At 36.3% G+C, this 14,081-nt stretch overlaps 1 protein-coding gene across 1 annotated transcript; it reads left to right on the top strand.

The window, feature by feature from the left end:
* Positions 1 to 12,597: 12,597 nt before the first annotated feature.
* On the top strand, positions 12,598 to 13,527 carry LOC124363780 (keratin-associated protein 16-1-like). Its single transcript, XM_046819041.1, has one exon. The coding sequence runs from the start codon at positions 12,598 to 12,600 to the stop codon at positions 13,525 to 13,527; it is 930 nt and encodes a 309-aa protein (XP_046674997.1).
* The last annotated feature ends 554 nt before the right edge of the window (positions 13,528 to 14,081 follow it).

The following is a 14,081-nucleotide window of genomic DNA, read 5'->3' as shown; positions in this document are numbered from 1 at the left end:
GTTGCTTATCGTGACAACCGTCGAAAACCGAGTTCGAAGAAAACGCCGAGGTTAAGTGTTGTAGCCTGTTTTAGGCAATAAATCTTCGGGTACAAAAGACAAGGCTCAGTTAAGGGGGAACACATGCTCCTAGCCAAAAACATTTCTTTAGGAGAAACTGTTTCGAATAAATCCAAACCATTCTTACAGTTTGACGTGTTGTGGGTGTTAATCTGGCAAACATAACACATCACTAAACAGTGTCACGTGTTTAAGCACATCACTAAACAGTGTCACGTATTTAAACTAAACAGCTGATAAAGCTGGGAGGTCTACCAACGTAACTTCCCAAACTATTTGAATTGAGGGACAGCTTCTTCCAGGATTCCATACTATCGGATCAGTACTTGATTGGTTCGGGTTTACCACAAATTTTAGTTCCTAGTTTATTTTGTCACTTGGATATTGATAAATGATCTTTTCTAAGAATAGACTGATTATAGATGTGTCAAAGCTATACAGGGTACATTGATTCATTCTTAACATTGTGTCCAGCCACAAGGGTCTTAAATGGATAACACCAATAAAGTAATGAGGAACTGGTGTTCGGCTAGGCGAAGAAAACGAGATTAAGATGAAGATGATTTCATTCATAAGAAATACGTCAATAGTTGGAACTTTCCATTACCAACTTAGTTCTCAAGTACATATTACGAATGAAGAATGATCATAATTATGTAAATATGCATTACGTAATGTATCTTAAAAGGTAAACAAGAATCTAGAAATTCAAGGTCAACCGAACCCCAAGGTTTGTCTTGGGTCCATTGATATTACCTAAGTTGTAATATCACTTTAAAATACCAAACTTCATCCTCCCTAATCCAGAGATGGACACTTTTACAAAGTTTCATGTCATCCACGAGATTACATCTACTCCAAGACGAATCTCATTATAAATTAGCGTTACCCAATTTCCAGAACCCAATATTCTGGAAGTACTGCATATGCTACCATTTCCAGTCGTAAAGTTGAACTCAACTTTGGTTCCATAGGCATTTATAAAATCTAAACATCAACGAGATTCTTTGTCCTTAATGGCAGATAGAAACTCTGGACTGCAAACTGATAACATTGGGAACGGTCTCAAACTATTTCTAGGTGGGTATGAACCGTGGTGTTGCAGAAGGTGATGTTGCAGAAGGCAGGAGCAGATGTGGACGGTAACAAGGTGGCCGGCCATGTAAGGCTCTGCGTTGTACGGTGTACCTGGGTGGTAGCACGGGCCGAAAGATCACGGGTCTCACACCTGTACCTTGCGGAACACCTGCTGACAGGCGCTCATCTGCTGCGGCGTCACGGAGCTGTAGGGATGTACATGTGCCTGTGAGCATTTACTTTTGGATTTTGTTGTTAAATGCTCTATCCTAATATCGTCTTGCCCATTAGGATAGAGTCCACATAAGTCCTTGGATGACATGAATCCTCCCAAAGAATCTTAGGTTTGTTGGTGATGGATATCTGAATATCCATAAGGAAGAGTCGATTCTTGTACTACTCGTGATTTATTTAATACCAACATTACTTGTGCTTCTAGTGCTGCAAAAGCTTAACTTCAGGGTCAGTTGTGACTCCATAATTTAAAAGCAAAAAAAATTAGAGAGATAATGAAATCAGACTTTGCAAAGGCCCAGGAAGTAGTGAGAATGCCACAGTTTTCTCACTACATCTTCGACAAGTCATATCATTACCAACTTGGCACATTCTCATATGTTTTATCTTCGCCAGTTAAGTAACTAAAACCTTTATACTCATTTTAGTTCTGGGACAAGCATGATGAGCTTGTGGTATGAGGGTCAATCTGGCAGAGGAGGTAATGAAGTTGCCTCCTGTTGTTGCAAAGCTGTAATGCTTGTTGAGCCTACTACTAAGTTCATAGCATGGTATGACAACTGCTCCGGGCAAAATAAAAATAATATTCTGCTATTTTTATGGATTTATTTAACATCTATTGGTGTTTATGAAGAAATCGAACGGAAATTTTTGGTATCAGAGCATTCTTTTCTTGATTGTGACAGAGATTTTGTTCTGTCTAAGGAGGGAAAATATCGACCTTCTCCTTGGAGAACCTTGTCACAATCTATCTACTACGTGACGCTGAGATCCAGTAGCAGTTAATGGTAAAAAGTAATTATAGCACTTTTGCGTGTGAAGCCACAGATAACTGCTCATGCATAAAATAGAGCTTAAAAACGGGTTAACACTTTGTAGATTTGCTAAATGGCACATCTAGGACAAGTACTGTAGCATTTTCTAAAAGTTAGAAACATTACTAGTAACAGAACGTGTCACATATAACATTTGCTACGAGAATAAAATCTCAATTTTAAAAGAGCTACATATAACATGCTATATCTAGCAGATTCTGCTACCATTCAGAGTCGGTAAATATCAAAGAAACCCTTGCTACGTCTTGCTTGTAGAACATACTATATCTAGCATGAAGCTTTCACAAAAGTCACTGATCGAACATATTATATAACAGTTGCTATATGCAACACATAGCATTTGCTGCATCTGACATATAATGGGATTAAACAATACAGACTTATATGTTATACTATAACATCTGCTACACTTAGTGTTTAACATCAGCATTATACAACAATTGATATAGGTTTTATCCTGCTGTTAGACTGAATATAAAAATTTGTACGTGCATATAATATAACTACACACATTTGTAAAAATACCGAAGTTTTTTATAAAGCCGGAAATAATGTAATAAAAAACAAGTACATTTCTGGAATTAAAATTCCTTTAAAACAATTTACGTAAAAACATATGTCAGTATTATATTTAAAATTAAAATGTTATATATTTATTAAATATTTAAAATAACAAGAACTAATCGTGAAATTATTATTTGCTAATCGTGAAATTATTATTGCAGGCAGTTAATACAAATTTACAACAAGTGTATATTTCTAAGAGTAACTAAAGTACATAACAAAATTGTTCGGTTGCATTTATGTTGCATGAATAATAATTATGTATGGGAACAACAAGAATAATCGTAATTTAAAATAATAATAGGTTTCGCTATTAGATCACAGGCATGCTTCTTATTATATCAAACAGATATTACAGAAAAAAAAACTTGTAAAATTACATGTGATAGCATTTATTTACACTCTGCTTCTCCTATATAATTTAACCTGTTTGAGATTTGGTGCAGCATTGTTTAATGCATGTAACAATTTGGGTAGTGTTCTTGTAAGTATAAGAAATTAATTAATTTAAAAAATTGAAAGTAATTTTATTCATTGCGACACCCTACAGAAAGGTGACCTTCACGTGTTACTATGTATTTGGCGAGGACATTTGTAGAAGAAACGAGTGAGATAATCTGAGCTCTTTAACCGTTCATAAAAATAAGAGAGTCAGTCTATTTTGCCCAATACATAAGATATAAGATTGAAATCATCTACTCCTAATTAAAACCCTGGATAGTCTAGATGAAGAGGTGTTCTCATTGTCTCATCGGGAGCACAACCGGATGGTTGGTGAGTAAACCAGACAGAGTTCTTCAGTAGTCTAGGTGTCTTTGTCGTCGAAAAGCTACAAATGGTCCGTTTCAAAAGTTTTGGTCAACGACTTTTTGAATCTCTTTACACAGACGTTAACTCTGAGTCTAGGAGGTAAGTCATTCTGTGGCTGTGACTCTGCTCTAAGCTGAAAGGGAACTTGAGCTAAACCCAACTTTTGCATTGAGTCAAATCTTCCCACCATAGCTAAGTTATTTGCAATGAATCCAGTTAAACCCTACTTTGCTAAGCCTTGTGCGGGTGTTAACCAATAACAGATGGGATTTCAATTGTGGGTATTAACGTGTGGAGTTACATCATACACTAGTATCACACAATAGCTAAAGCTTTCTTTGCGTATACTTACAGTTTCGGAGCGGTACACAAAATGTAAAGAAACATTGAACATTCAAACACATTCAAAAGGTCCCATAAGGTCTCTACATCAATTTTTTTTCTCCAACGACGTCCCGTTTATAATGTACTCTTGTATTCATATAACACTTCTTAAGCCTCGGTGTGTGCCCCTTATACATAATGTACTGTCTGTGCACGGCACTGTTTCATACATGTTACATTGCAACATCCAGGTATGTGTAAGCATCTGTAACCCTTCACGTTTACAAACGAGAGGTCCGTTTCTTGTTTCATTCCAAAGTTTATTTTACTACGCTCATGTCACACACGTGGATATTTACAAGTCAAACATAGGATGACCGAAGTATAACGTCCACATGTTGCACTTCCTTGTCGTGCAGCTCGCAGATCGATTGCAGCTAGTCACACCAGGGTGCCAGGGTGATGGGGAGTGGGAGGGGGTGTGAGGGAGCTAACTAACCCTAAACTAGCCGGAGTGGTTTTTTAACCCCCGCCTCTCTCACACGTGTCCCGACCGACAGATGGCCCGCGCCCTGTCCCACATAGGGACAGAGACCTCCGTCTGTCGCAGCGGCGGCGGCCTCCAGAGGGTCGGGTGTCTTCCGGCGGGAGGGAGGCTGTCGTCGACCAGGCGCCCTTCCGTAAAAAACTAACCAGAAACACCGCTAAAACACTATCGGAAAAACAAACCAGTCAAACATATTGTGTAAAGTAACATTAAGCATTAACTAGGTCAGAGCGGGTAATTTACATAATTAAAATGACATAAACATGTCCTCTTGGAATAATCAATGTGGAACCCTGATTTTTCTTTTGGCGTACTGCGTACTTTAGTAGAATTGATTTACTTCTGCCCAGAAGTTTTATGACATAGGAGTGAATTCCTCCCAAACCTTGAACTATATAGGAATTATGAAGGACCCTCCGTGTGGAGCTTTAATCTTGTCATTGCATGAACACTTGTCTCAACAGGCAGATCGCTGCTGTCTCAAGGTCACTTGCTGCAAAGTCAGTCAGTTCGGTGTATCCCTCTACCATCGACTCAGAAACTGTGATTTAATTCTTTTTTTTTATCGAAGCTAATTTCCTCAAATTAACGATTTTTGATAGTATTTTTTTAATATTTTTTATTGTAATTGCCAAAACCTCTGCCTTGGTCGAATTCACGCAGAAGAATAAATCCAGGAAGACATTTTTATATATTAAGGATTGTTCAAAATGTACAGCAAATCAATTTTTAAAAGCAGCCTGCATGGGTGCTGCATAATAATATTAGACATCCACGGGTATTAAAATGAGAGAAGTACCCATGAAATCTCATTTTTTAAATAATTAAAATAACATCAAAAGCTCGATGTAGGCCTACTATTCATTGAAATGAATTTATGGTAGTTTCTTTCCAAGTTTTCATTTAATTGTACTCAAACCGGGCGTGGTGATGTACAGGGGGTGTGATATAATATTGTGGCATCAAATTGAAGGATAAATAAGAGATCGGCTTGCGCGATTGAGAGACAATAATAACGCCTCATCATCTAGATCACACTGGTGGGCTGTTGGGTGTCTCTTCTGATGCAAAGAGTTCGTTCAGAATGGGCGTGGACTCCAGATTCCAAGAATCAAGTCTGTGATAGTGTCATATATTCCAGGAATCAAGTCTGTGGTGGAGTCAGATTTCAGACTAAGCACTAAGCGGAAGGTGAAATGAGGCTAAACACAACATTAAAATCGAATCAACCCTTCCTTAGCTCCATAAATTAAATCATTTTCATTATTATTGCAGTTTGCAGAGTTGAGTTACTTGATCACAAACTTTATTCCTTTATTTATTCTTTATTTTGAGGGGCTGAACAATTTCAATTTCTCTCTGCATGCCTAGCTGTCTGTAGGTCCAAATGATGTATGGTACATGTTATTTGAATTTGTAGAGTAAAAAGAAAATACAATACAGTGGAAAATCATTGATAAAAGTCGGTTATAACATTTAATTTCAGCATACTCCTGGCTGATTATTCACATGATAAATTTTAAAACTGCGTTTAAAACGGAATAGAGTGAAATATTGGCTGAGCGTTAGCGAAGCTTATTACTTAAGGAGCTGGAAAAAGTTTTGTTACTGCCTTTTCGCCTGTCCACGAGATAACTCACTCGAGAAATATTAGATCTAGAGACTTCATATTTTTCATGGAACTCTATTTATATACTGGCAGCATTGGGTTCGATAATTGTACATAATTTCGGATTTGGTTAGTTGTTAGTGAACATTTACATTGCTGTTATAGGTAACCGTAGTAGTAACTTACTTACTTTTTATCCATAAATTTGTAAACAAAAGAACTTTGTACAATCATATACCACAAGTATGTAATGCAATCGTATAATATAGTGAAATGAGCTAGAGACTTGACTTAGCATGCAAGAACGTAACCAGAAAACATTTTTGGGGGGGAGGGTTCAGACAACTGACATTTTCTCGTAGTCGACAGAGTAAGGTTCCATTTTATTCCGTAATAACTTCTTGATCCGTTTTTTTTTATTGAGAACGATCTTTTAGCAGTACATACTATTTCGCACGTAATGAAGTAATACTGAATTATTCGATGGAAATTTGAGGGGGATCCGGACCCCTTGGACCCCTTGCTGGCTACGTCCTTGACTGCATGTAACCATAGTGAAGCCTGTTATATGCGATTCGTGGTGTGACTAGGGGTCTGGCCTGTTTTTAAACCATATTAAAATTACTAGTTTTAATATATGAATTTTGTTATTAATATATGAACAAAGTACTTGTATAAGATACTATATTATTAGACTTGAGAGATGTGGACTTCTACACTTATTGAAATAAACTCAACTCATATTTTTTTATTTCGTTAAAGCTAAAACATATTTTTTTCTTCAAACTGAGTGTACCAGTAAAATATACAAATAAAAATATTATAGTACTAGTAAACATTCCTTAATATAAAAAATTCATTTAAAAGTTATATTTTTTACAAAAAATCTACTATTTTAATAATTATTACCAACACACGAGATCAATAACCATCAAAATAAGGTGTGAAAATTGTAAATACCAAAAACAACACAGCGGTGTAGAGCGGGTATTGTGTACAATAAAACTTCAGGCGCTTCACTAAATACTGTATTGCTGAGGAATCTCGCCTTGAAGCTTCTATATTTAAATGTTACGCAATAAGTATTTACAACATACTATCAATCTAAATCGTTTAAAAAGTTTGAAGAGTTTAAATTAAAATCTCATGTTTGGGGATTATTTAAAATTAAAATAATAGTGTAGCATTTGAGATAAATAATTAGTAATTAATGAATGAAATTGCTTTAATAAAGATGATTTTAGACTATGAAATCCTGTTTTCCACAATCTATCATTTGTATTAGTAATAATGTGAGCAGTACAAGAACGATAAATAAATTTACTGCGGTTTATATTGTTTATTATCTATTGCAAAATAAAATCTAAATAGAGTTATGTAAGATGTTTAACCAAATGGTAAAACTGTATTTTAAATTTTTCATCCCTTGACAACAAATCAAGCATTAAATTGTTTTCTTGTTGTGGGATTATTTTGTATGTTTGTTGAAATATTTCAACTTTTGAATCACCCAAGAAATTCCACACAAAAATGTTGAAATGACCTAATATTGCAAGTGAGTGAAATTTTCTATAACTATTCTTTCAGTCTTGTATTTTTGTCTGTGATGTTGGTAAGCCTGTAAACTGTGCCGAGATTCATATGTGAAGCAGTTATCACTTATTAAGTTTCTGACAGGCTCTTCGAGCCGTTGTATGCTATCCGTCTGAGTTGTAATTCCAGATACAGAGGCCCTAGACACTTGAAACTTGGTACACGGGTTCTTTTTGGTTCGAGGATGGAATTTTTGACTTTGGTTTTGGGTTTGGGTTTGGGAACTTTGCCAAAGGGTTGAAAAGGTAAAACTATTATCACATTGGTCATTTTGGCTGCGCTTTAGCAAAGACTCGTCGGGCTAGACAAATTCCATTTCTGTCTGCATCTTTGTCTTTCCGCATGATATTTAAAAAACAAACTGATGTTTAGAGTTGAAATTTATACGAACAACAGTGAGTTCACAGATGGTGCGATTGTGGCTGAGCGTTAGCGAACATATCACTTTGGTTTTATGGGTAAACTAAACGTGATGATAACGAGAAAATAGTAAAATAAATAAATGTGTAAACAAACTCAATTGAATAAAAAAAAGAGTTAAAAAAAAGAAAAGAGGCTCAAACATGTAATTAATACGTCTTTAACGTATCTAACTATCCCAATATATAGGGCCTATATATATATATATATATATATATATATATATATATATATATATATATATATATATATATAGGCCCTATATATAAACATGATTTTCACAATGGTCTGTAGACTTCTATAATTTCAACAATTATATAAAAAGTAATTTAATGAAGGAACGTGTGAATGTATCATGTGTATAGCCGAGAAATATTTCATATATAGGCCTAAACTTTAAATTTTGCGTGAAACTTAATCTCTACATGAATGAGTTCTATCATTCGTAATTTTTGTGTCTACTTTTTTTTGTATAATTGTCTGTACATATTTAAATTTTGCGTGAAACTTAATCTCTACATGAATGAAGAGTTCTATCATTCGTAATTTTTTTGTCTACTTTTTTTTGTATAATTGTCTGTACATATTTAAATTTTGCGTGAAACTTAATCTCTACATGAATGAGTTCTATCATTCGTAATTTTTGTGTCTACTTTTTTTGTATAATTGTCTGTACATATGTCGGCAGAAAGAAATGAGCTAAAGAATTGAAATTTTGCATTGAAGTTTAGCGAAACCTGTTACGACATGTGGTATGGCGTACTCCTACCATATAGGTAACCATGATGGTAACCGTGATGGTAACCGTGATGGTAACAAGTAAGACGATTTGTAAACAACCGAGTGTAATCATACGCCATTATTAAGTGAGACGTAGTAAAACATGTGAAGAAGCTACTTTGTTGGATTGATCAATGTGTTTTGTTGCGTCCTTCAATACTTTTATTACGCTTTATTATTATAAGTAAACACGTACTAAGCATGTTAGGACAATATAGTATTTATGAATTAGACATAAGAATAATTTAGTATTGAATTCAAAATGTTTTAGTTATCACATTCACTACTCTACTTATCACTGTAAATCAAAGAGCTAACGTGTTTGAATCCCAACAATCCAAACAATTCCCGTATCGGGGAGGATTTGTTAACAGTTGGCAACTCCACAAAATATGGGGACGGACCGCAATCGGCGTCACAATTAACGGGGCAGTTGAGGGACGGGTATGAATTGGGGGGGGGGAGAGAACAGTGTATCACTCGCCTAGTGTACAATTAGGGAAACAAATACACGTTATATGTTAGCTCGTTGATTTCGAGAGATCAATAGAGGTTGAGGTTATCGCTTTCGACAGGTAGCCCGGGATCCTATAATAAATGTATTTTGTCTATTCACCATGAGCTATGGTGGGGGGAGGGGAGGGGTTTCTGAATTTAATAAACCGTTTTGAAATTAATATGTGCTTTAATTAGATGTCCAGTCTAAATAAAATACAAGCAGGCTATTTTACCTTGAGGTATTGTGGAGAAATTACAGTCACAAGGACTCTGTTACTGATAAAAAAAATATATATACAGAAATGTTTTTACTTGTTTTGTGGACGATTCTGAAATTCAGACATGCACGTCGATCCGAAAGAAGTTTCATTCCTCCAGGATATTTTTATCGTTGCTGCATAGTCCTCCTGGCGCCCTGATACTTTTATTCTAAACGTTTGACCGTTCGTTTAACCTTTTGTTTTTAATTAACGGGGTAATTAAATTACACTCCACAGAGTCGATCAGTAATCCATTACTGATATGATAAACAGTTTGATTAAGAGGTTCTCGTTTTGTAGCGCTCCCGCTAATTGATCGGTTATGAAATCTGTTTGATTGTGTTTAACCTGTGAACTTTATCAGTAAATAATTAGATGATTGCGGATATTTCAGTGGCATAACGACGTTAATTAGGCGTATAAATGTCGCGATGAAGCCGTGTCCCACAATGGGGTACTTTCCGATCGCCGATTACTATTCGTTCAATTCGCATTTATTATGTGGATAAATAACGATAAACATAATTAATTATGTAGCTTATTCGTAATATATATTGATGGGTGATCTATTATGGTTCGGGTTAATTTATGAGGTGCTTAAAAATTCCAACACTTTCACGCTTTTCATGTGATAAAACTGAATATTCACTTCGTTAAATGCTTGGAAAATATCAAAGAATAATATAATTTAAACAGTACGCTGTTCTCCAAAGAGCCAAACAAACCTTGATAGAAAGAAAACCTTTTCAGTAGGCTTGAGTCAACGTATGTCGCCGACAGACATGGCGAGCGGGTAGTCGGATAGACAGACAGACACAAAGTCATGCGGCTCTGGCGCGACATAACGAGTGTTGGCTGCCTCGGTCGCATGACACCCTGATACAAAACACGTATGACAACAATGTTTTACAGTGCCCTCGCCGATGGCGGATAAAGATGCTAACAATAAAGTACTACGGACGCACACATGTTCGGCTGCGTACGCTCGGCCCAGATTATATACGATCGGACCGATAAATGCCGGGTACGCGGGCGCGTACACATCACAGATACCAAAACTCCCGCTGCCGGAATAGCTGTGACATCTATAAACGGTTTTCGGTGACAACGGGCGACCCCGGACAGGCAGGGTCGACGCTATCAAATAACTAAACAACCGTTGATTAAAAATAATAAACTGATCAGTGTCGAGTTATTAAATAGATAGAAGTAATTAAAGTTAGAGGAAGTTTCGTTCCGACTCGGCAAGTCTGTCGGTTCGTTTGGCGCCATCCCAGTTTGTTTAAGTCTTCCACAAGAAGTATTCCCTTTGTCTGTAAGAAGTTAATTTGTTTTGCCCTGTAGACGAGATTCAGTTAATTTTCTTTCCGACACTGTTTTAAAAAGAAAAGATTGTTTTTGAGGAAGCGGGCAAAGAGCACACTGGTTCAGCGGTATCAGGAGAGCAGGAGTTGTAGTAGGCCTGTGGCCGTGTATCGACCTGACTCGCACTCCTCTCTCCTCTCCCCGCGCCCCACCGAGAGTGTCATCTGCCATTGGTCAGCTCCGCGCAGGAAATACTATGTCATGCATGAAAATTGAGGTTAATGTCCCGGAGCTCATCTTACTGAGGCACATAGGTCACCTTTAGGAGAACTCATCATACTCTTCATTACTTCAACGGGCAGATCTGATTATTTGAGACTTGTAATAGAGTAATACGTGGAATATACTGTACTAAAAACTTTGAAGGTATGTGTTTCGATATTATGATGCGGTAGTCTCAATGGGTTATTTGGTTGTTTGACGCCATCGCCATTTTAGAAATTTTACCAAAGAAATTCCACCATCAATAGTTAATTTCGAATACCCATGTGAATTGTCCACAGGTTTGTTTTCAATTGTTGGCGTAATGTACAATATCTATCAAGCTTACGTTCCTAAGAAATAAAAGGTAACATCTCCTAGAAGTAAGATTATTTCCAATTAAATTTCACACTAGAAGCAATCTTTATAATCTGTGTTCTCTCAGCCTTACCAAAAACTGAACAGCAAAAAAAAATTGTAATCAGTTATGTTTTATAAATTAATAATCATATAAATTATTATTTATTATTAATAAATATAAATAACTATAGGACACAGAGTAAAGAGACACAGATGGAAGTTTAAGTTTAAAAGACCGTAGTACAAGTGGTGGGTTATCACAGAATCCGATACTATAAAAAGTCAGTTTCTTCATATTACTTTTATATCGGCATACTGGTTGAGAGAAGACAAATCGATTAATTGAAACACAGGTAGACAACAAAAGGAAATTACTCATATTGTTTCTCTTGACTGTATTGTACTAAGTACCGTCGATAATCCCTTATATAAGAGTTGTGGTATATTATACATTTATATTTATAAACTTCACTAGCATTTTGTCTTTGAGGAACATTTTGTGTGCAAAATCAGCCTATTGCAATCACCCTAACGATAGGGTAACACTTAGGACAAGTTCTGCATAACTTCACTCAACTCATGAAATTTCACTCCCAAAATCCATAAAACCTTCCACATAATTTTCTTTACAAAAACCACTCTTTGAACAGTGCTCTTTTCACTAAGTTCTTGGGTGTCCACTTACACACTTGTTCATGTTCGTCTAAACCTTCATCCAGTAGATTACCTATTCCATTTGCTGACTGCATTACCAGTTATTGGCACATTCCTAAATATTTATTTAAATTATTACAGGTATTTAGTTGTGTTTAAGTATAGTTGTTCGTTGTTGCTTGTAATCTATCACGTCGTTTTACAGATATCGTTTCAATTTCTTATTATACTCTGAATACCTGTTTTAATTTAACCATTTTAAGTTCCCCGTACACCGCAGTTTTTGTATATTTAAAGGCCATGCAGACTATTATTAAATTGTAATATTTTTTAACACTTACAAACAAATTTATTCTATAAATACAGAAACATATTTTTAAATATGTATAAATGTGGACAAGTGTAATGGAGAAGTATCCTTTACGACATTCTTTGTCATTGGACCAAGACGACTCCCTCGGTACATCTCGACATAATTGTGTCAACACCATGAGCTGTGTCAACTATTGTGCCAACACCGTGAGCTGTGTCAACTATTGTGTCAACCCCATGAGCTGTGCCAACTTGTGCCAACACCATGAGCTGTGTCAACTATTGTGTCGACACCATGAGCTGTGTCAACTATTGTGCCAACACCGTGAGCTGTGTCAACTATTGTGCATGTGCCAACATTGTGTCAACACCATGAGCTGTGCCAACTATTGTGTCAACACCGTGAGCTGTGTCAACTATTGTGTCAACCCCATGAGCCGTGCCAACTATTGTGTCAACACCGTGAGCTGTGTCAACTATTGTGTCAACACCATGAGCTGTGTCAACTATTTTGTCAACCCCATGAGCCGTGCCAACTATTGTGTCAAACACCGTGAGCTGTGCCAACTATTGTGTCAACACCATGAGCTGTGTCAACTATTGTGTCAACACCATGAGCCGTGCCAACTATTGTGTCAACACCATGAGCTGTGTCAACTATTGTGCCAACACCATGAGCTGTGTCAACTATTGTGTCAACACCATGAGCTGTGTCAACTATTGTGTCAACACCATGAGCTGTGTCAACTATTGTGCCAACACCATGAGCTGTGTCAACTATTGTGTCAACACCACGAGCTGTGTCAACTATTGTGCCAACACCATGAGCTGTGTCAACTATTGTGTCAACACCACGAGCTGTGTCAACTATTGTGTCAACACCACGAGCTGTGTCAACTATTGTGTCAACACCACGAGCTGTGTCAACTATTGTGTCAACACCATGAGCTGTGTCAACTATTGTGTCAACACCATGAGCTGTGTCAACTATTGTGTCAACACCATGAGCTTGAGTATATTTAAACAACAAAAAATGAAAACTTGAAAATACTAGCAATTTCTACGGATGAATATTGAATGAGTACTAGTTTATCAAGACGGTACAAAAAGTCTGTGGAATGCATGCTTGACGATACAAACTTAGCAGTAGGCCATCATTGACACCCTGAAAACTTGATACCATTAGACTTTTGATGTATTTCAAGTAAAAGAGTAGCAAGTTCTATCCGGTTAGATATATCTGTGTAATAATAATAAATGAATATAAAAATAAAAAAGTTTACAAAAATATGTAGACCAAAGATTTAAAAAATAAGGAAACGAGAAACTATAAAGAGAAAATCTAGCAAATATTTCAGAAACTTGATTGTGATTATTGGTCTTAGGGGATTTCTATAAAGCCATTACAAAATGTCGATATGCAGATTTAGGAACTTTAAAACGAATTTACAACGAGGATAAGGTGGAGGGTATAAAGGTTTGACGGTGAACAATATTTATTTGCCTTATAAAGTGTCACTAATAATAATTAGCAAATGTAGGCCCCTAATATGTTGGTAATGAGCGAGCGGGTCAAT

Source organism: Homalodisca vitripennis, chromosome 5, assembly GCF_021130785.1.
Source record: "Homalodisca vitripennis isolate AUS2020 chromosome 5, UT_GWSS_2.1, whole genome shotgun sequence".
NCBI lineage: Eukaryota > Metazoa > Arthropoda > Insecta > Hemiptera > Cicadellidae > Homalodisca > Homalodisca vitripennis.
This window is presented reverse-complemented; position numbering and strand designations above follow the sequence as displayed.